Source organism: Aegilops tauschii, chromosome 4, assembly GCF_002575655.3.
Source record: "Aegilops tauschii subsp. strangulata cultivar AL8/78 chromosome 4, Aet v6.0, whole genome shotgun sequence".
Lineage (NCBI taxonomy): Eukaryota > Viridiplantae > Streptophyta > Magnoliopsida > Poales > Poaceae > Aegilops > Aegilops tauschii.
The window spans coordinates 73,708,781-73,733,009 of NC_053038.3; the positions used below are offsets into that span (position 1 = coordinate 73,708,781).

General features: G+C 43.2%; 1 protein-coding gene and 1 non-coding gene across 3 annotated transcripts; both read left to right on the plus strand.

Annotated features, from left to right (window-relative positions):
- The first annotated feature begins 17,590 nt into the window (after positions 1-17,590).
- On the plus strand, positions 17,591-21,619 carry LOC109743089 (nifU-like protein 2, chloroplastic). 2 transcript variants are annotated; one of them, XM_020302168.3, is made up of 4 exons: positions 17,591-17,843; positions 17,925-18,015; positions 18,733-19,043; positions 21,128-21,619. In XM_020302168.3, the coding sequence occupies exons 1-4, from the start codon at positions 17,754-17,756 to the stop codon at positions 21,317-21,319; spliced, it is 684 nt and encodes a 227-aa protein (XP_020157757.1). In that variant the 5' UTR covers positions 17,591-17,753; the 3' UTR covers positions 21,320-21,619. The 2 variants fall into 2 exon arrangements, with proteins under 2 accessions (XP_020157757.1, XP_020157758.1); XM_020302169.4 differs by having other exon boundaries at positions 17,604-17,837.
- Positions 21,620-22,129: 510 nt separating this feature from the next.
- On the plus strand, positions 22,130-22,202 carry TRNAR-UCU (transfer RNA arginine (anticodon UCU)). The gene has a single exon. It is a non-coding gene; the product is annotated as a tRNA-Arg (tRNA).
- Positions 22,203-24,229: the final 2,027 nt, after the last annotated feature.

The following is a 24,229-nucleotide window of genomic DNA, read 5'->3' on the forward strand; positions in this document are numbered from 1 at the left end:
ATAACCCACAAGTATAGGGGATCAATTGTAGCCTCTTTCTATAAGTAAGAGTGTCGAACCCAACGAGGAGCTAAAGGTAGAACAAATATTCCCTCAAGTTCTATCGACCACCGATACAACTCTACGCACGCTTGACGTTCGCTTTACCTAGAACAAGTATGAAACTAGAAATACTTTGTAGGTGTTTTTGGATAGGTTTGCAAGAATATAAAGAGCACGTAACTAAAAACTAGGGGCTGTTTAGATAAAGACACAACCAAATTAGTTTTAGTAGAGAGCTTTTTGTCACGAGAAAGTTATTTGTCCCTAGGCAATCGATAACTAGACCGGTAATCATTATTGCAACTTTATTTGAGGGAGAGGCATAAGCTAACATACTTTCTCTTCTTGGATCATATGCACTTATGATTGGAACTCTAGCAAGCATTCGCAACTACTAAAGATCATTAAGGTAAAACCCAACCATAGCATTAAAGTATCAAGTCCTCTTTATTCCCATACGCCATGACCCACTTATCCGTGTTTGTGTTTCAGTCACTCATGCAACGCAGACAATAAGCAAACCATGAACATATTGCAAACCCTACAGCGGGGATCCCTCACGCTTGCGCAACACGGAGAGCACCATAGGACAGCACCAATAATAAAACATGCAACTCAAACCAATCACGATCATCAATTAACCCATAGGACAAAACGGATCTACTCAAACATCATAGGATAGCCATACATCATTGGGAAATAATATATAGCGTTGAGCACCATGCTTAAGTAGAGATCACAGCGGGTAAAAGAGGGGTTACACCGCTGCATAGAGGGGGGAAGAGTTGGTGATGACGGCGGTGAAGTTGTTGGTGTAGATTGCGGTGACGATGATGGCCCCGACGGCGTTCCGGCGCCACCGGAAGCGAGGGGGAGAGAGCCCCCCCTCTTTCTTATTCTTACTTGACCTTCTCCCTAGATGGGAGAAGGGTTTCCCCTCTAGTCCATGGTCTCCATGGCGTGTCTCTCTGTCTCTCTCTATTTCTGCGCTCCCAGATCTGGCCTTTCACCGTTTCTTATATTCCCGGAGATCCATAACTCCGATTGGATTGAAATTTGAACACGATTTTTATTCGGATATTAGCTTTCTTGCGGTGAAAGAAGGGCTCCAACCGCCTTACGGGTTGTCCACGAGGGTCAGGGGCGCGCCTGCCCCCCTGGGGCGCGCCCCCTGCCTCGTGGCCCCTCGGGCATCATACCGTGTTGATTCTTCTTCCCAAAAATCACATATATTCCAAAAAATCTCCGTCAGTTTTTATCCCTTTGGACTCCGTTTCATATGGATTTTCTGCGAAACAAAAAACATGCAACAAACAGGAACTGGCATTGGGCACCGGATCAATATGTTAGTCCCAAAAATAGTATAAAAAGTTGCCAAAAATATATGAAAGTTGTATAATATTGGCATGGAACAATAAAAAATTATAGATACGACGGAGACGTGTCGGTGGGTTTAGGGGGTTTTGGGGGGGTTAATTTAGGGTGTTAGCGAGCTAATAGAGAGAAGTGTCCTCTCTTATCTCCGTGCTTGGTTTACCAACGCTACTGCTATGCCTAAACATGGCTTAGATTGAAGTGAAGGCAACATGTGGTGCATGTCGAAAGTAATACTAATCCTAACTTGAACAAGTTTGGATTAGTACTACTTTCGACATGCACCACATGTTGCCTTCACTTCAATCCAATCCATGTTCATTTCACCCACAGATATATAATAACTCTTCATGCTCGCATCATGCATCATCATAATAACAAGTCCTACTAATCATCATCATACAACTTCTACTCGTTATTAATAACAAGTCATACGATCATCATCCTCATAGTCATCGAACCAACCCTACTTAATTGTTCTTAGCACATGATCATCAGTATTAGGTAGGACCTAAATACCCTCTTTAAGGTAAAATAGCATAAAACAATATAGGCCCTGACTCTCCATTATGGAGAATGGAGATCATCCTGTCTCCAATTCTTGCGCGTCGCTTCCTTTTTCTTCCAAGAACCTCCTTACGACTGTCCATACATTTTTCCATTCTTTGATTACCATGTGTTCACCGGTTTTAGAAATCCGGTATGGACAGGTGAGATTCGTAGGATGACCTGGCTGTATGTTCAAAACATCAAGGCGACCATTCTGATACATCAAATGAGGCACACAATCCATCGGGATTTTCTGTTGAAAAACATAGTAATAACTTCGTAGTTAGCAATGATGTACTAGTTTTAGAAGTATGCAAAAGATGCACGGATGTCGTAATAGTAAAAAATCTTACCAGTGTATCTCCATGGAAGTTACCATGGTTCAACACGTGCACTAGTGGCATGTATTGACCATAATTTGGAGGAGTATGATAATAGGTATTGTAATTCTCAAGGTCAGTACAAAATGCGATCGGATGATTTTTCTCCTGATAAGTTAATTCGGAGCCATCGGTGTAGTGGGTTTTGTCTACCATCTTTTGCACATTGTTTGAAGAATGAAAATGAGCTGTCAATGGAAATAAGCTGTCAACTATTTTGAAATAAATAATATAAATTAGTTAATAAGTATGTTTGAGAAACTCACATAGCGGTAGAATTGGAAGCGTATCAATAAGGACCCAAATGTCCATATTGTCTTTCTTGATGTCAGGATCACCAAGATCCATGGTGACAAGCATATCCTCATAAAAACCATACATCTTGCAAAGTGCTTCCCAATTTGGGCAACCAAAGTGGGTTACGCTCTGAGAATTGTACAGATTTACTTCAAAATCCATACCATGATGGGTCCTTAGGTGAATTTTCTTTGTTTCGAAACTTTCATGGTCTTCAAAACCCATCCTCTCCAAGACATAGCGTCTTGCATGGCATGGGATAAGCTAGTCAAATTGTAAAAGATGAAAATTACACGTTGAAATAGTTGAAGTCGTGCTTAATTAATTACAAAAAAACACTTGTCGTCGTTGCGTACCGTTTCAACATCGAAGATCTCCTGGAGCTTAATGCTAAAGCGTCAATCTTCGTCCAGTTGAGGCCTGTTGCACAGACCTCGGTCGTCGTTGCACCAGTCGCACTCCCCCGGGAGACTTTCGTCGTCCGAATACGACATTTCCTATGTTCATAATTCAAAGATTAAACTTGTACAATTAAATATATGTAGTACAAAAACTAAATTAGATCATTATTATTCATCATGGGTTGACTATCGGTCTGTCGAGTCTTTTCTTGAAAACTCTCAGCTCACGTGGTGTATATATCCCACCGTCGGTGATGGTAGCTCCTCCTTTCGTTCCCGAGTGCATTACACCAAATTGTCTAGCACACGGGAACGAAGGAGAAGCTACCCCCACGACAACAGTCGGGATTCTTCGTCCTCTCATATATGGTGGAGACTCTCCCTCACTGATTCCTCTCTGACATTTGCGACCGTCGGTGATGGTAACTCCTCCTTTCGTTCCCGAGTGCATTACACCAAATTGTCTAGCACACGGGAACGAAGGAGAAGCTACCCCCACGACAACAGTCGGAATTATTCGTCCTGTCATATATGGTGGAGACTCTCCCTCACTGATTCCTCTCTGACATTTGCGACCGTCGGTGATGGTAGCTCCTCGTTTCGTTCCCGAGTGCATTACACCAAATTGTCTAGCACACGGGAATGAATGAGAAGCTACCCCCATGACAACAGTCGGGATTCTTCGTCCTCTCATATATGGTGGAGCCTCGACAGACTTAAAGTCAACCCGAAATATCGTTTAATTATCTTTCTAAAAAAGGACATATCGTTTAACTAAAAAAATAAACTAGTTCTATTAATTTTCTTACTAAAAATAAACTACTTCTATAGTAAAATAAATTAGTTTTATTAAATCAACTAGTTCAACTAAGCACTTACTACAAATAAATTAAAGCAGTACTTACTAAAAATAAACTACTTCTATAGTAAAATAAAGTAGTTTTATTAAATCAACCAGTTCAACTAAGCACTTACTATAAGAAAAATAAAGTGGTACTTACTAAAAATAAACTAGTTTAACTAGTTCTATTATTTTTCTAACTAATTCTATTAAACACTTACTAAAAAACATCTAATTCAACTAACCTAAAATGCACACTACCTAACATCTAATGCACTAACCTAAATCAGAGAATGTTCAAATAAAGTAGTATTGCTTGGTTTTTTTAAAGAAATGTTCAAATAGAAAATTTAGAAAAAAGTAAAGGTTTTGCCTAGTGCATTCTTCATATAGAAAATTGTTACTCTGTAATTTAAAGTGAAGAGACTATAGAAATACCCATTTCAAGATTACATGAAAAATTTACATAATTTAATGATTTAGGACTGTGACTATACATAATAATACGTACAAATTACTAGTATATATACATGGAAAAAATACAAATATGGAAAAAATGAAAAAAAGAGAGCCGGGGCAGCGACGGCTCACAGCGGGGCCGGCCGGCGAGGGCGAGGGCGGGGGCGGCGAGGGCATCGACGACGGCGACAGTGGGGGCGGTGGACGGCGTCAGTGTGCAGGATCCGGGCGGGCGCGCGGGGGCAGGGGCACGGGCGACGGCGACGGCATGGGCGGCGGACGACGACGGCGTGGGTGGCGGACGGCGTCGGCGTGGGCTCCGGGGCGGGGGCGACGACGACGGCGTCCGGCAGCCTGGCGGCGTCGAGGAGGTCCGTGCGCGTCGTTGGGGGCAAACTGCAAGATGAAAACCAAAATTTTCACAAGTGTTCCTTATATACATGAAGCTTTAGTCCCGGTTCTTGACACGAACCGGGACCAATGCACCCTTTTGGTCCCGGGTCATACCACCAACCGGGACCAAAGGCCTCTTTTCAGCATCCCAAAGGGCGGGAAACAGAGACCTTTGGTTCTGGTTGGTGGCACGAACCAGGATTAAAAGGGTGCATTGGTCCCGGTTGGTGCTACCAACCGGGACGAAAGGGGTGTGCTGCTGCCGCGGCCAAAACTTTAGTCCCACCTCGCTAGTTGAGAGGGGCTCGGAGTGGTTTATAAGCCCCACTCCCGCTGCCCTCTCGAGCTCCTCTCAAATGCAGGTTTACGGGCGTAAACACACTATATCTGTCTGTGGGCCTACTGGGCCTTCTGCGGGCCTGAATCATGTCCCAATGGTGGGATTCTAGTCGTATTCAGGCCATGGTGGCCCAGGGGGTGGCATTTTTCCCCAGTTTTTTTGCTTTTTGCATTATTTATTTTCTTTTGGTTTTTTGCTTTATTTTTTTAATTCTTTTTTGCTTTTAGGTCAAAAAATATGGACTTTGTGTTAGTGCCATTAGTTTTCAAATTTGAATAGTTTAAATTTGAATTATTTGAAATTTGTGTGAATCACTAGTTTGTGATTAACTTTACTATAAAAATAGATTTTGGAGTGATTCTTTTTCCTGCTATTTAACATTACTGTGTTTTATCATTATATTCAAAAACAATTTTTGTTATTTTAGTTTCTAACAAAAAAATCTTTGTGATAATTCTTTTTGCTATTAAAGTTTCTAACAAAAAAAGTTCTTTATGAAAATTCTTTTTGCTTTTAATGTTTTGAACAGAAAATACTTTGATAATTTTAGTTGCATAAATTTTAGTTTATTATTTTTGCTATTAGAGTTTCATAAAAGTTTTCTAGTTCATCCTTTTTTATATTAGTTCATTATTTGAGCTATATGACCCTGAAATTCAAAAGCACTTCAAATGAACACTGAAAAGGTTGAAAGTTGGCATGGTATCCTCAGTTCACCCACATAGCATGTGCTAAAAACTTGAGAGGATTACGGGAAAAACTGGATGCACTTCGTGGACAAAACGGACAGTCTGTTTCGAAGTATCAGGGTTTCGGACGAAAACTCATCTGTTACAAAGGGATTTCATTATTTTGAACTTATTTGAACTCCAGACTTTTTGTGTGTTCAAAATGCACCATTCAAAGCCACATCAGCAATTTTCAACCCTTTCTGACTTCATTTGTTCTTTTTCATGCATTCACTCATATTTTTGAGCTAAATGACCATGAAATTGAAAAGCACTACAAATGATCTCTGAAAAGGTTGAAAGTTGGCATGGTATCATCATTTCACCCACATAGCATGTGCTAAAAAGTTGAGAGGGTTACGGGAAAAACTGGATGCACTTCGTGTACAAAACGGACAATCTCTTTCAAAGTATCAGGGTTTCGGATAAAAACTCATTTGTTACAAAGGGATTTCATCATTTTGAACTTATTTGAACTCCAGACTTTGTGTGTGTTCAAAATGCACCATTCAAAGCCACATCAGCAATTTTCAACCCTTTCTGACTTCATTTGTTCTTTTTCATGCATTCACTCATGTTTTTGAGCTAAATGACCATGAAATTGAAAAGCACTACAAATGATCTCTCAAAAGGTTGAAAGTTGGCATGGTATCATCATTTCACCCACATAGCATGTGCCAAAAAGTTGAGAGGGTTACGGGAAAAACTGGATGCACTTCGTGTACAAAACGGACAATCTCTTTCAAAGTATCAGGGTTTCAAACGAAAACTCATCTGTTACAAAGGGATTTCATTATTTTGAACTTATTTGAACTCCAGACTCTTTGTGTGTTCAAAATGCACCATTCAATGCCACACCAGCAATTTTCAACCCTTTCTGACTTCATTTGTTCTTTTTCATGCATTCACTCATATTTTTGAGCTAAATGACCATGAAATTGAAAAGCACTACAAATGAACTCTGAAAAGGTTGAAAGTTGGCATGCTATCATCATTTCACGCACATAGCATGTGCTAAAAAGTTGAGAGGGTTACGGCAAAAACTGGATGCACTTCGTGTACAAAACGGACAATCTGTTTCGAAGTTTCAGGGTTTCGGACGAAAACTCATCTGTTACAAAGGGATTTCATTATTTTGAACTTATTTGAACTCCAGACTATTTGTGTGTTCAAAATGCACCATTCAAAGCCACATCAGCAATTTTCAACCCTTTCTGACTTCATTTGTTCTTTTTCATGCATTTACTCATATTTTTGAGCTAAATGACCATGAAATTGAAAAGCACTACTAATGGTTCTTTTTAGTTGCATAAATTTTATATAATTTAAGTTGCATAATTTTTAATTTTTATTGATTCTTTTTAGTTGATTCCTTTTCCTATTAGAGTTTCATTAAAGCTTTTTAGTTGATTCTTTTTGCTATTGTAGAATATTATAGTTTTGTTTGGGTAAAAAAACACACCTTTGGTCCCGGTTTCAGACACCAACCGGGACTAAAGGTGGTGGGCCAGGAGCAAGGCCCATTGGTCCCGGTTTGTGTCTGGAACCGGGACCAATGGTCTCAGACGAACCGGGACCAATGGCCCCCGAGGCCCGGCCCGCGCCCTGGCCTCATGAACCGGGACCTATGCGGTCCCGGTTCAGGAGTGAACCGGGATTAATGGGCTTGCCCTGCCTGGACCAAAGCCCTGTTTTCTACTAGTGTAAAGGTGTTACTGTTGAAAAACCTCATTGTCCATATGGTGTCAAGAGATGATTGATGCGGATATGATCACTCCTGTAGTTTCTGGGCCATCATTGTTTTGATCACTTCAGTCTTTTTTCCTCGCTACGTCAGAGCTTTGGTTTCGTACGACTTTGCTAGTTACCGGCATGTTTAGTTGTGTATGCGCGTTGGTGTTGATTGTGTGTATTCTATCTATACAGAGTCCGGATGCGTGCTTATTATGTTTATTATACACACTTGGTGCTTCACTTTGAGTAAATAAAATCAACCTTTGTCGAAAAATGTTTCATGACAAATTTTGCATTACGTTTGATGAACAATTGTGTTGAATTTGAGTTTGTGATTGATGAACTATGTACTACTAATTAAGTACTATTTGTGTTTTATTTTGTTTCAGATTAATTTGACATGAATTTGATATTGTTTATTTTAGATTAATTGCACTGAACATGCTAAAATATGTTTTTATATGAAGAACCCCAAATTTTTTAGGCACCAGTTTTAGAGCATGATTTTTCTGGTGCCCAAAAGTCTTTTATCTCTTCACCTAAAACCATTAGGGCACCAAATTATATATTATCACCCTTTTCCTTAAAAAATAGTATTTTCTACAACTGATACTTTAAGAGGAACATGCGCTTTTCTAGCACCGGGCGTATATTTGCATTGGTTTCAATTTTGGGAGTTTTTGGGGCCGGAACAGATGCACTAAATTTCGCCCAGCCCATAAAAAATATACGGGCGGCCCGCAAAGCGTCGCGTCTGATGCTATATCTAGGGAGGGGGGAGGTTAGGGTTCCCGTCTTACATAAGGTCTACCTGAAGGAAATATGCCCTAGAGGCAATAATATAGTTATTATTTATTTCCTTATTTCATGATAAATGTTTATTATTCATGCTAGAATTGTATTAACCGGAAACTTGATACATGTGTGAATACATAGACAAAAAGAGTGTCACTAGTATGCCTCTACTTGACTAGCTCATTGAATCAAAGATGGTTAAGTTTCCTAGCCATAGACATGAGTTGTCATTTGATTAACGAGATCACATCATTAGAGAATGATGTGATTGACTTGACCCATTCCGTTAGCTTAGCACTTGATCGTTTAGTATGTTGCTATTGCTTTCCTCATGACTTATACATGTTCCTATGACTATGAGATTATGCAACTCCCGAATACCGGAGGAACACTTTGTGTGCTACCAAACGTCACAACGTAACTGGGTGATTATAAATGTGCTCTACAGGTGTCTCCGATGGTACTTGTTGAGTTGGCATAGATCAAGATTAGGATTTGTCACTCCGATTGTCGGAGAGGTATCTCTAGGCCCTCTCGGTAATGCGCATCACTATAAGCCTTGCAAGCAATGTGACTAATGAGTTAGTTGCGGGATGATGCATTACAGAACGAGTAAAGAGACTTGCCGGTAACGAGATTGAACTAGGTATTGAGATACCGACGATCGAATCTCGGGCAAGTAACATACCGATGACAAAGGGAACAACGTATGTTGTTATGCGGTTTGACCGATAAAGATCTTCGTAGAATATGTAGGAGCCAATATGAGCATCCAGGTTCCGCTATTGGTTATTGACCGGAGATGAGTCTTGGTCATTTCTACATAGTTCTCGAACCCGTAGGGTCCGCACGCTTAACGTTCGGTGACGATCGGTAATATGAGTTTATCTGTTTTGATGTACCGAAGGTAGTTCGGAGTCCCGGATGAGATCGGGACATGACGAAGAGTCTCGAAATGGTCGAGACGTAAAGATCGATATATTGGATGACTATATTCGGACATCGGAAAGGATCCGAGTGATTCGGGTATTTTTCGAAGTACCGGAGAGTTACGGGAATCCGCCGGGGAGTATATGGGCCTTATTGGGCTTTAGGCGAAAGAGAGAGGGGAGGTTGCGCCCCCCAAGGCTTAGTCTGAATTGGACTAGGGGGAGGGGCGGCGCACCCTCCTTCCTTCTCTTCTCTTTTCCCTTTCCTTCTCTCCTACTCCTACTACATGGAAGGGGGGAATCCTACTCCGGGTGGGAGTAGGACTCCTCCAGGGCGCGCCATAGCTAGGCCGCCCCCCTCCTCCACTCCTTTATATACATGGCCATGGGGCACCCCATAGACACAACAATTGATCATTGATCTTTTAGCCGTGTGCGGTGCCCCCCTCCACCATAATCCACCTCGGTCATATCGTAGCGGTGCTTAGGCGAAGCCCTGCGTCGGTAGCATCTCATCACCGTCATCACACCGTCGTGCTGACGGAACTCTCCCTCGAAGCTCTGCTGGATCAGAGTTCGTGGGACGTCATCGAGCTGAACGTGTGCTGAACTCGGAGGTGCCGTGCGTTCAGTACTTGGATCAGTCGGATCATGAAGACGTACGACTACATCAACCGCGTTGTTCTAACGCTTCCGCTTTCGGTCTACGAGGGTACGTGGACACACTCTCCCCTCTCGTTGCTATGCATCACCATGATCTTGCGTGTTCATAGGAATTTTTTTGAAATTACTACGTTCCCCAACAGTGGCATCCGAGCCAGGTTATTGCGTAGATGTTATATGCATGAGTAGAACACAAGTGAGTCATGGGCGATACAAGTCATACTGCTTACCAGCATGTCATACTTTGGTTCGGCGGTATTGTTGGATGAAGCAGACCGGACCGACATTACGCGTACGCTTACGCGAGACTGGTTCTACCGACGTGCTTTGCACACAGGTGACTGGTGGGTGTCAGTTTCCCCAACTTTAGTTGAACCGAGTGTGACTACACCCGGTCCTTGAGAAGGTTAAAACATCACTAACTTGACAAAATATCATTGTGGTTTTGATGCGTAGGTAAGAACGGTTCTTGCTCAGCCCGCAGCAGCCACGTAAAACTTGCAAAAACAAAGTAGAGGACGTCTAACTTGTTTTTGCAGGGCATGTTGTGATGTGATATGGTCAAGACATGATGCTATATTTTATTGTATGGGATGATCATGTTTTGTAACGGAGTTATCGGCAACTGGCAGGAGCCATATGGTTGTCGCTTTATTGTATGCAATGCAACCGCCCTGTAATTGCTTTACTTTATCACTAAGCGGTAGCGATAGTCGTAGAAGCAATAGTTGGCGAGACGACAACGATGCTACGATGGAGATCAAGGTGTCGTGCCGGTGACGATGGTGATCATGACGGTGCTTTGGAGATGGAGATCAAAGGCACAAGATGATGATGGCCATATCATATCACTTATATTGATTGCACGTGATGTTTGTCCTTTATGCATCTTATTCTGCTTTGATTGATGGTAGCATTATAAGATGATCTCTCACTAAATTTCAAGGTAAAAGTGTTCTCCCTGAGTATGCACCGACCGTTGTCAAAGTTCGTCGTGCCGAGACACCACGTGATGATCGGGTGTGATAAGATCAACGTTCATCTACAACAGGTGTAAGACAGTTTTGCACACGCATAATACTCGGGTTAAACTTGACGAGCCTAGCATATGCAGATATGTCCTCCGAACACTGAGACCAAAAGGTCGAGCGTGAATCATATAGAAGATATGATCAACATAATGATGTTCACCATTGAAAACTACTCCATCTCACGTGATGATCGGTTATGGTTTAGTTGATATGGATCACGTGATCAGTTAGATGATTAGAGGGATGTCTATCTAAGTGGGAGTTCTTAAGTAATATGATTAATTGAACTTTAATTTATCATGAACTTAGTCCTGGTAGTATTAGCATATCTATGTTGTAGATCAATAGCTCACGTTTAGCTCCCCTGTTTTATTTTTGATATGTTCCTAGAGAAAACTAAGTTGAAAGATGTTAGTAGCAATGATGCGGATTGGATCCGTGATCTGAGGATTATCCTCATTGCTGCACAGAAGAATTATGTCCATGATGCACCGCTAGGTGACAGGCCGATTGCAGGAGCAGATGCAGACGTTATGAACGTTTGGTAAGCTCGATATGATGACTACTTGATAGTTTAGTGCACCATGCTTTACGGCTTAGAATTGGGGCTTCAAAGACATTTTGAACGTCACGAAGCATATGAGATGTTCCAAGAGTTGAAATTGGTCTTTCAGACTCATGCCCGTGTCGAGAGGTATGAGACCTCTGACAGTACTTTGCCTAAAAGATGGAGGAGAATAGCTCAACCAGTGAGCATGTGCTCAGATTGTCTGGGAACTACAATTGCTTGAATCAAGTGGGAGTTAATCTTCCAGATAAGATAGTAATTGACAAAGTTCTCTAGTCACTATCACCAAGTTACTAGAACTTCGTGATGAACTATAATATGCAAGGGGTGACAAAAACAATTCCCAAGCTCTTCGCGATGCTAAAATCGGTGAAGGTAGAAATCAAGAAAAACATCAAGTGTTGATGGTTGACAAGACCACTAGTTTCAAGAAAAGGGGCAAAGGGAAGAAGGGGAACTTCAAGAAGAACGGCACGCAAGTTGCTGCTCGACTGAAGAAGCCCAAGTCTGGACCTAAGCCTGAGACTAAGTGCTTCTACTACAAAGGGACTGGTCACTGGAAGCGGAACTACCCCAAGTAATTGTCGGATAAGAAGGATGGCAAAGTGAACATAGGTATATTTGATATACATGTTATTGATGTGTACTTTACTAGTGTTTATAGCAACCCCTCGGTATTTGATACTGGTTCAGTTGCTAAAAGTAGTAACTCGAAATGGGAGTTGCAAAATGAACAGAAACTAGTTAAGGGCGAGGTGACGATGTGTGTTGGAAGTAGTTCCAAGATTGATATGATCATCATCGCACACTCCCTATACTTTCGGGATTAGTGTTGAACCTAAATAAGTGTTATTTGGTGTTTGCGTTGAGCATAAATATGATTTGATCATGTTTATTGCAATACGGTTATTCATTTAAGTTAGAGAATAATTATTGTTCTGTTTACATGAATAAAACCTTCTATGGTCATACACCCAATGAAAATGGTTTGTTGGATCTCGATCGTAGTGATACACATATTCATAATATTGAAGCCAAAAGATGCAAAGTTAATAATGATAGTGCAACTTATTTGTGGCACTGCCGTTTAGGTCATATTGGTGTAAAGCGCATGAAGAAACTCCATGTTGATGGGCTTTTGGAATCACTTGATGCTTGCGAACCATGCCTCATGGGCAAGATGACTAAGACTCCGTTCTCCGGAACAATGGAGCGATCAACTGACTTATTGGAAATAATACATACTGATGTATGCGGTCCGATGAGTGTTAAGGCTCGCGTCAAGTATCGTTATTTTCTGACCTTCACAGATGATTTGAGCAGATATGGGTATATCTACTTGATGAAACATAAGTCTGAAACATTTGAAAAGTTCAAAGAATTTCAGAGTGAAGTGGAGAATCATCGTAACAAGAAAAAAAAAGTTTCTACGATATGATCGCAGAGGTAAAATATCTGAGTTACGAGTTTGGCCTTCAGTCAAAACAATGTGAAATAGTTTCACTACTCACGCCACCTGGAACACCACAGTGTAATGGTGTGTCCGAACGTCATAACGTACTTTATTAGATATGGTGCGATCTATGATGTCTCTTACCGATTTACCACTACCATTTTGGGATTATGCATTAGAGACAGCTGCATTCATGTTAAATAGGGCACCATCTAAATCCGTTGAGACGACACCATATGAACTGTGGTTTGACAAGAAACCAAAGTTGTCGTTTCTTAAAGTTTGGGGTTGCGATGCTTATGTGAAAAGGTTTCATCCTGATAAACTCAAACCCAAATCGGAGAAATGTGTCTTCATAGGATACCCAAAGGAGACAGTTGGGTACACCTTCTATCACAGATCCGAAGGCAAGACATTCGTTGCTAAGGATGGATCCTTTCTAGAGAAGGAGTTTCTCTCGAAGGAAGTGAGTGGGAGGAAAGTAGTACTTGATGAGGTAATTGTACCTGCTCCCTTATTGGAAAGTAGTTCATCACAGAAATTTGTTCCTGTGACTCCTACACCAATTAGTGAGGAAGCTAATGATGATGATCATGTAACTTCAGATCAAGTTACTACCGAACCTCGTAGGTAAACCAGAGTGAGATCTGCACCAGAGTGGTACGGTAATCCTGTTCTGGAGGTCATGTTACTTGACCATGACGAACCTACGAACTATGAGGAAGCGATGATGAGCCCAGATTCCGCAAAATGGCTTGAGGCCATGAAATCTGAGATGGGATCCATGTATGAGAACAAAGTGTGGACTTTGGTTGACTTGCCCGATGATCGGCAAGCCATAGAAAATAAATGGATCTTCAAGAGGAAGACGGACGCTGATAGTAGTGTTACTATCTACAAAGCTAGACTTGTCAAAAAAGGTTTTGACAAAGTTCAAGGAGTTGACCACGATGAGACCTTCTCACTCGTAGCGATGCTGAAGTCTGTCCGAATCATGTTAGCAAATTGCCACATGTTATGAAATCTGGCAAATGGATGTAAAGACTGCAGTCCTGAATGGATTTCTGGAAGAAAAGTTGTATATGATGCAACCTGAAGGTTTTATCGATCCAAAGGATGCTAACAAAGTGTGCAAGCTCCAGCGATCCATCTATGGACTGGTGCAGGCATCTCGGAGTTGGAATATACGCTTTGATGAGTTGATCAAAGCATATAGTTTTATACAGACTTGCGGTGAAGCCTGTATTTACAAGAAAGTGAGTGGGAGCACTACAACATTTTTGATATATATATGTGAATGACATATTGTTGATCAAAAATGATGTAGAATTTTCTGGAAAGCATAAAGGAGTATTTGAAAGGAGTTTTTCAAAGGAAGACCTCGGTGAAGCTGCTTACATATTGAGCATCAAGATCTATAGAGATAGATCAAGACACTTGATAAGTTTTTTCAATGAGTACATACCTTGACAAGATTTTGAAGTAGTTCAAAATGGAACAGTCAAAGAAAGAGTTCTTGCCTGTGTTACAAGGTGTGAAATTGAGTAAGACTCAAAACCCGACCACGGCAGAAGATAGAAAGAGAATCAAAGTCATTCCCTATGCCTCAGCCATAGGTTCTATAAAGTATGCCATGTTGTGTACCAGATCTATTGTATACCCTACACTGAGTTTAGCAAAGGAGTACAATAGTGATCTAGGAGTAGATCACTGGTCAGCGGTCAAAATTATCCTTAGTGGAATAAGGATATATTTCTCGATTATGGAGGTGACAAAAGGTTCGTCGTAAAGGGTTACGTCGATGCAAGTTTTGACACTGATCCAGATGATTCTAAGTCTCAATTTGGATACATATTGAAAGTGGGAGCAATTAGCTAGAGTAGCTCCGTGCAGAGCATTGTTGACATAGAAATTTGCAAAATACATACAGATCTGAATGTGGCAGACTCGTTGACTAAACTTCTCTCACAAGCAAAACATGATCACACCTTAGTACTCTCTGGGTGTTAATCACATAGCGATGTGAACTATATTATTGACTCTAGTAAACCCTTTGGGTGTTGGTCACATGACGATGTGAACTATGGGTTTTAATCACATGGTGATGTGAACTATTGGTGTTAAATCACATGGCGATGTGAACTAGATTATTGACTCTAGTGCAAGTGTGAGACTGAAGGAAATATGCCCTAGAGGCAATAATAAAGTTATTATTTATTTCCTTATTTCATGATAAATGTTTATTATTCATGCTAGAATTGTATTAATCGGAAACTTGATACATGTGTGAATACATAGACAAAAAGAGTGTCACTAGTATGCCTCTACTTGACTAGCTCGTTAAATCAAAGATGGTTAAGTTTCCTAGCCATAGACATGAGTTGTCATTTGATTAACGAGATCACATCATTAGAGAATGATGTGATTGACTTGACCCATTCCGTTAGCTTAGCACTTGATCGTTTAGTATGTTGCTATTGCTTTCCTCATGACTTATACATGTTCCTATGACTATGAGATTATGCAACTCCCGAATACCGGAGGAACACTTTGTGTGCTACCAAACGTCACAACGTAACTGGGTGATTATAAATGTGCTCTACAGGTGTCTCCGATGGTACTTGTTGAGTTGGCATAGATCAAGATTAGGATTTGTCACTCCGATTGTCGGAGAGGTATCTCTAGGCCCTCTCGGTAATGCACATCACTATAAGCCATGCAAGCAATGTGACTAATGAGTTAGTTGCGGGATGATGCATTACTGAACGAGTAAAGAGACTTGCCGGTAACGAGATTGAACTAGGTATTGAGATACCGACGATCGAATCTCGGGCAAGTAACATACCGATGACAAAGGGAACAACATATGTTGTTATGCGATTTGACCGATAAAGATCTTCGTAGAATATGTAGGAGCCAATATGAGCATCCAGGTTCCGCTATTGGTTATTGACCGGATACGAGTCTCGGTCATGTCTACATAGTTTTCGAACCCGTAGGGTCCGCACGCTTAACGTTCGGTGACGATCGGTAATATGAGTTTACGTGTTTTGATGTACCGAAGGTAGTTCGGAGTCCCGGATGAGATCGGGGACATGACGAGGAGTCTCGAAATGGTCGATACGTAAAGATCGATATATTGGACGACTATATTCGGACATCGGAAAGGTTCCGAGTGATTCGGGTATTTTTCGGAGTACCGGAGAGTTACGGGAATTCGCTGGGGAGTATATGAGCCTTATTGGGCTTTAGGGGAAAGAGAGAGGGGAGGTTGCGCGCCCCCCAAGGCTTAGTCCGAATTGGACTAGGGGAGGGGCGGTGCCCCCTCCTTCCTTCTCTTCTCTTTTCCCTTTCCTTCTCTCCTACTCCTACTACATGGAAGGGGGGGGATCCTACTCCCGATGGGAGTAGGACTCCTCCAGGGCGCGCCATAGCTAGGCCGGCCCTCCCCCCTCCTCCACTCCTTTATATTCGTGGCCAGGGGGCACCCCATAGACACAACAATTGATCATTGATCTTTTAGCCGTGTGCCGTGCCCCCTCCACCATAATCCACCTCGGTCATATCGTAGCGGTGCTTAGGCGAAGCCCTGCGTCGGTAGCATCATCATCACCGTCATCACGCCGTCGTGCTGACGGAACTCTCCCTCGAAGCTCTGCTGGATTGGAGTTCGTGGGACGTCATCGAGCTGAACGTGTGCTGAACTTGGAGGTGCCGTGCGTTCGGTACTTGGATCGGTTGGATCGTGAAGACGTACGACTACATCAACCGCGTTGTTCTAACGCTTCCGCTTTCGGTCTACGAGGGTACGTGGACACACTCTCCCCTCTCGTTGCTATGCATCACCATGATCTTGCGTGTTCGTAGGATTTTTTTTGAAATTACTACGTTCCCCAACACTACCCCCTCCGCTGCAATCCTCTCCCCTCCGCCACCTTCATTTTGTTTCTCCGGCGACTGATTCCAACCGTTTTTTTGCCTTCTCCAGAGCAGATCCATGTCGGGAGGTGCTCGGGGTCGTGGCGGGTCGCCGCCACACAAGCGCGCCCGGCATGACATGAAGGTCGGCAGCTCCAGTTTGCCCGCCGTCGAGCCATGGCGCTCGGTGCAGGCGCGCTCTCCCGCAACGGTGACCGAAGTGCGTGGAACCACTTCAACGAGCTCGGCGAGCAGCTATGGCCGACTACCAAGAGGCTTCGTGACGCGGAGATCGAGCACCACGCCCCGAAGGAGGCAGTGGAGGCCGGTGAAGAGGGCCGTTGAACGCCTTGAGGCGGTGAAGGAGGAGTACCATCTCGCCAACATCTTCTACCGGTCAGCATGCGAGTACTGCCTCAACGTGAGCCATCGCCCCCGACGTCGAGCTAGTTTTTATTATCTAATAATGTTTTTAGTGTTAAACTCCGGTGTTTTCGGATGAACTATGTAGCCAGAACAAAAACTATGTTTAAGCTATTAAATTTAGTGCACGGTTTGCAATAGTTGTTCTGTGTATGGGATGAACTGCCTGGAACTGTAAAACTTTACGATTTTGCGGGACAGATTTCTACAAAACCTGCTCTAAACTTTGAAAAGAGGCTCTGAGAAAAGGAAACCTTATTTTTCTGGGGGCTGTAAAATGGAAACTTTCGAGAGAGAAGAACAGGCAGAGGACACGGGTCTTCAGCGAACCACAAACGCAGCTTTGGCTTCTCCGTTCCGACTCCCCCCGTAGTCCAGCCAACAACCGCCCCGCGCACGTAAGAGCACGAATCCCCCTTTGCTGCTCTAGGGGAGATGCAGACGGCGACGGCGGCGGCGGCGGCGCCGTGGGTGCCGAGCCCTTCCCCGTCCACATCCTCCTCCGCGGCCCCCTTCAAGGCTAGGGTTTGCGCTTGTCTTTATCCTTTCCCTCGGAGGCGTTTTCCTGGCTCTGTCGAGCTGACGGGTTCTTGATTTGGCGCGCAGGTGGGGATTGCGTTGCCTTGTCGGACGGGTGTCCGGACCTCCTCTGCACCGAGGCTGGTTGCTACCCCCGCTCGCCGGCGGCGGCGGCAAGGTGAGTCGATTTGTTGGTTTGTTCATTCATGACCGGGTTCTACCTGGTTCCTGTTGTCTTCCCTTGTCTACGATTTCGGATTGGTAGAGAGATGCCTCGAGCATAAAAACAGAATAATCATTGAGGGACGTACCGTGGAGTTTTGATGGTGTAAATCTGGACAACTCTCAAACAAGAATTTGGCCATTCTTCCTCCATATTGGATTGCTTGCTATGTTCTCCAGCTAGGACTAGCTTGTGCAAGCCGGCCCTTTGATTCTAGTAGGTGTTCAAATAGTGCAACAGGTCAATGACTTGTAGATGCAAACCCTCCGTATTATTTGTTGTAGGTGTTCAACTGGCATTTAACCCCTAACAGAATAGCTTGTTACTGTATGGCCTTTAGAGTGCGATGATCTAGCTTATAAACTTTTCATATCAATTTAAAGCAAGGTCAGCCATTCATTTAAAACAAGGTTAACCATTCATTTAAAACAAGGTTAACCGTTCCTGATTTGGTACCAAGCCGGAGCAGATCCTAGCTTTGTTGAACTGCGAAAACATCTTATATTTTGGTACAGAGGTAGTATTGGATTAGGTACTGAAGCATACTTGTGTATGGCTTGCTTGTATTACTGTAAATGCAAGGGATTATGGTGTCATTTTTTTTCGAAACGGAGGCATAAGAGGGATTATGGTGTCATAGTGTGGAACTAACGGTGTATCCTTCTCTGGCAGTGGTTCAGGCTATTGCCAACCCAGATCCAGCGGTCGAGCTGCCATTGACTGCTGAAAATGTTGAGTTGGTGTTGGATGAAGTGCGACCTTACCTTATGGCCGATGGAGGTAATGTCGTGTTGCATGAGATTGACGGAAATGTGGTGCGATTGAAGCTGCAAGGAGCATGTGGATCATGCCCAGCTTCAGTGACAACAATGAAGATGGGTATTGAGCGACGTTTGATGGAGAAAATACCAGAGATCGTTGCAGTTGAACCTATTGCTGATGAGGAGACTGGTCTTGAATTGAACGAAGAGAACATAGAAAAGGTAACCGAATTTTATGTTATTTAAGTAAATTTACTGATTACTTGATGCTTGTAGCATTTTGAAGAATGGAGATAAAAAATTCATGTTTTAGGTTGATTTCATTGACAATTTTGTCTAGTTTCTGGCTTAGTTTTTTTTTTCAGAAGTAGTTTTGAATCATGTAAATATGCCTTAACAACTGAATTTTTGGCACATGGTATATTTTTATCCCTCAATCTTTAAATGTTAGTCCTTTTGGACATTGGGATGGTCTCGTGCAATGTTTTTATGGTGACCGACCCCCTTCATCACAACATTATAACGCTTATGGCGTATGGCGTGGCGACATGATAGACACAACCTTATGGCGAATGATAGCAAATTAAATCACAACTTCATAGTCTTGCTGTAATATGTATGACAACAAACTGAAGCCCAAATGAGTTGTACATGACTACATACAAAGCAGTCTCCAGTCTACACTCTACACTACAAGCTTCCAAGTTACAACACTACATATAGCAGCAGGCGCTAGGCATCACATATTCACTTATTCAGAACAGAGAGGAAGAAACAGAGCACATGCATGGGGAGGAAGAGCAAGGAGAAGGAGAAGGGGGGAGCCGGGGAGGTACTTGATGCACGTAGCAGACCCACGGTGGTGCTGGATTGGAGCCGAGTCGCTGAGGGTGGAGAGCAGGTGGTGCGGCGGATGCTGGAGCTTGTTTCCTGGTCGCCGGAGAGGACAAGGTCGAGGACTCGAGGTGCTCACCCTGCCATGGCCGCTCTCTCCCTCTCTCTCTCTCTCTGCGACTTTGCCTGCAGAGCTCTTGTCCCCCGATCCCACTTTTTCCTTCCCGCCGCGGCTGCTTTCTCCCCCGCACGCCAATTTCTCCCGCCGCTTGCTGCTGGTCCCCGCGCGCCAATTTCTCTCGCCGCTCGCTGCTGGTTCCCGCTCTCGCCAGCTCTCCTAGTCGCCCATGGCGTCTTGTTTCGGATATGGCAGGCAAAATCGCGTCATATGGACGACACGCGTATATGGCGGACGCCACAGACCAAAAGAATTGCGAGGCTGGACGCTACACTCTCGGACCGTGCCACGCCTTTATATAGCGACGAGATAGCGACGCCATAGAAACATTGGTCTCGTGGTATTACTTTGACAACCACTGAGTCCTACTCCCCCCTTCCCATAATATAAGACGTTATTACATGGAAAATACACGGGAGCTCCTGGGTGCTCCACACCCCTATACGAATATTAATCATAAAAAATACCAAAAAATAAAAAAAATCTGAAATTTGAGGATATCAAACCTGGGTTTCCAATCTACTCCCATGAGAAGTCTCATGAAAAAATACCAGGAAACTGTCCGAACAAAAATCCATCCAAACAGTTTTTCCTATACACATGAATTTTTTTCTTTTTTGCCACGAATACGTTTCCTGGTATTTTTTCACGAAATTCCATACGGGAGTAGATCGGGAACCCAGGTTTTGATATCCCAAAATTCCAGATTTTTTTCAAATTTCTCAGTATTTTTTTGAATTTAATGTTCGTATGGGGTGTGGAGCACCCGGGTGCTACAAATCCGCTTACGTTGTTACATCCAATATACTCACATATTGGATGTAGTAACGTCTTATATTATGGGACGGAGGGAGTATATTATATAAAGGGCGTTAAATTTTTCATTTGGGTGGCCACGACGATTTGACACATTGATCATCAAATGTTTGACTGCACGTGTTTTATTATGATTTACAAAATTAGGAGGAAGTATTCATATGTGAGTTCCACATCAATTTTATGATGTGCTAATTTGGTTGTTAATGCTTCAAATTGTTGTGAAAATGTTCTGTATATCAAGCATATCTATTGTCTACTTTTTTAACCTTCTACGTCGCTTCTATTGATCCAAATAGTTGTGCCTCGCAGGCTGAAGCAGTGAAATATTCTGACCTATGCCATTTTCCTTTTTGCTATGAACAGTATATAGGCTCCCTTTATATTATCTTCATAAAGAACAGTAAAATAATTCTGACCTAATCAGGTAGGACTGTTTGGAGTGATCAGCTGCTGACTTGTTTTCACTGACAATCAGGTTCTTGACGAGATTAGGCCATACCTTTCTGGCACAGGGGGTGGTGAGCTTGAGTTTGTTTCAATCGAGGAGCCTATCGTGAAGGTCAGGCTCACAGGCCCAGCTGCCGGCGTGATGACTGTCCGAGTGGCCCTCACTCAGAAGCTCCGAGAAAAGATCCCGAAAATCGCAGCTGTCCAGCTACTGTCGTAAACCTTGAAGCACACTCAGAAGCCAAGCCCCTGTCATGTGAATGTGCCGCTACTATAATTCTCAGGAATTCATGATAACTGTATGTGTAGCCTCCCACAGCTGCTTAAACTCTCAATGGCGACGGCCAATAGAAGTATCTAAAAGGCTTTCATTTGCTGGATTCACAGCAGTTTTGGTTCCTACCTTGTACAGTGTCTGCTGCTGCAAATTAGACTATATACTGCTGATCTTGCAATATTTTTGAAACACGTAAAATAATTTGGTATCAAGGTTTATCCTTGTGGTTTTGTTGGCCTGGTATCAAACCTTGTGTCCTTGTGTAGCTAATACATGCGCATATGTGTACAGCTCTAGTAGTATTTAACCTAAAAGGGCACTCGAGTCAGCACATAGTTTCTGCTTGGTTATCAGAACTTTGAACAGCCGTCCATTGAATCCGATACCATGTTGCTACATCAAGCACAGTAGGCCGACCAAGCAAATACATAGTACGTGACAGGCAGAAAGAACCATGGACTAGTTAAAACATGCAGAAAGAACCATGGATTAGTTAAAACAGGCAGAAAGAACCATGGACTAGTTAAAATGGAAAAAGAACATGGACAGGGATTCAGTCGAAGAAACAGGTGGTAGATACAGCACACCGGGGGGGAGGGGTGACACCAGCATCGCCACACAAGAACCATGGACCTAGTTTTCCAGTGTCTTCTCACGAAAGGGAAAGGAGAGAATAATAACACCGCGAGAGGGTGGACGAACCGCGTGACGAGCACCTAATAAATAGGTACGAGTGGAAAGTACATCACAGCAGCGCCCGTGGCCTAATGGATAAGGCGTTTGACTTCTAATCAAGCGATTGTGGGTTCGAGTCCCACCGGGCGTGCTTATTTTTTCTATGCACGCTGTTATGCTTTCTATTAGAATAGAACTATTTCTTTTTTGTTTTCGTTTTATGTTCTTCATTTCGAAAATGAAAGCAAATTTATATTAGATTAGCACTTTTTCTTTTTCTTTTTTCATTCTTCATTTTGAAAAGGTATTTTCTTATAGAAAACACCACAAGACACAACCATACAAGATCTTTTCATTTTTCATTCTTCATTTTGAAAAGGAAAAAAATAGTTTTGTGGTTAAAATAAAAATAAGGGTTAGGAAGCTATGGCCAGACACCTAATGATATTCACAGAACCACACAAGATACTTTCTGATAGAAAACACCAGAAGACACAACCATACAAGATCTTTTTATTTTTCATTTTCATTCTTCATTTTGAAAAGGAAAAAAATAGTTTTGTGGGTAAAATAAAAATAAGGGTTAAGAAAATAGTTTTGTGGGTAAAATAAAAATAAGGGTTAAGAAACTATGGCCAGACTGATATTCACAGAACCACACAAGATACTTACAGAAAACACCAGAAGACACAACCATACAAGATCTTGTACGTTTTGCGAACCAACCTGTTGTTGGATGGTTAAAGGGACTGTGGTATCCCCAGCCCATCAGGGTTCAAATCCTGGTGCTCACATTTATTCCTGATTTCCGGCGATGCGCATTTAGTGGGAGGAGACGTTCCCGTCGACGACGAGGTGCCTACGATGACTTCGTAAATTTCAAGATGATATGCCGGCTCAGTCTTTCGGAGGTGCTCATACGGGTAGGGACATAAGGTGTGCGTGTGTGCGTTCATATGGGTGAGTTTATGCGCGTGTATAGGAGCGCTTGCGTCTGTACTGTATTAAAAGAAAAAGATCTTGTACATTTTCTTTGTATTTCTTTCAACATTTTTTCTTCAAAACCTAGGAAAATTGATCTTTTTGTGCACCGCACCATCACCTTCTCTTTTCAAGTAGATAGCTACCCCATCCTCATCCACTGGCTCCCCCAGTGTGAGAATGTGTGAAGGCCCCGAAATACCGCATGAAGTCATAGTTTTTTCCGACTTACGACTTTTAGATAGGTTTCTGATAATACAATTTTTACAGTAGTTGGCATTCTTTGAAGCCCTTTGTTTGTCTCGATCTAACGGCGCATACATACGTAGTACTCGAAAGTACGCGGATGAAAGTACTCGAAAGTACTATTAGTCTAGGGGCATTTTAGTCCTAGGAAATATATGACAAGGTGGGGCCCTCTCGTCCAATGCAAAACCGCCGCCCCTCTCGTCCAATGCAAAATTGCCGCCCCTCTCGTCCAATGCAAAGCCACCGCCGTGCTCCTTCCCCTCTTCCATCACCATTGCAACCGCGGCCATCTCCTAGCCTTCTCCTCCTTCTCGCGGCCGCAACTTTGCTCTTCTCATCTTCCACATCCACCCCCCTCTTCCATCCACGCAAGATCCTCGATGGAACAGCAGATTGAGCACATCGGCGGCGGCGAGAACGCCGACTTCGTGGAGATCGCCGGCGGCGAGAACGCCGAGTTCATGGAGATCGCCGGCGGCGAGAACGCCGACTTCATGGAGATCGCCGGCGGCGATCAGGTCAAGATGGCTAGGTTGACGGAGATCCGTTCTTGGTTTCACAACATATTGCAGATGAACTGGACGGCAATGGCCACTTTGAAGCAAATGACGAGGAGGGAGAGGGCAAAGCTTTCCCCCCCACCCGCACAACCGATGCACAAGGTCGAGATCCTCCTCTGGGCGATGGAGCAGGCCGATTCGTCCAGCCCATGGACCAGGCGTAGGTGGTGGGCGTTCAGATCCAGGGTAGAGCATCCACTGAATCAGGAACCCACGGTGCACGAGGTGCCGTTGCAGATTGTGGAGACTCCAACCGAGTCGGAGATGACTCCGAAGCGCAAGAGGAGGAGGACAGTGGTCGCGACATCGCTTCCCCGCCGTTCTCCACGCTTCCCTCGCCGCTCTCCTCGTCTGAACGGCGGCCGTAGCTATGTTTAGGGTAAGATTG

Coding starts and splice junctions, on each gene's coding strand:
- LOC109743089 (XM_020302168.3), top strand. CDS start 17,754: ATGCAGACGGCGACGGCGGCGGCGGCGGCGCCGTGGGTGCCGAGCCCT. Junction 17,844..17,924: donor CGGCCCCCTTCAAGGCTAGG/GTTTGCGCTTGT, acceptor TTTGGCGCGCAG/GTGGGGATTGCGTTGCCTTG. Junction 18,016..18,732: donor TCGCCGGCGGCGGCGGCAAG/GTGAGTCGATTT, acceptor CTTCTCTGGCAG/TGGTTCAGGCTATTGCCAAC.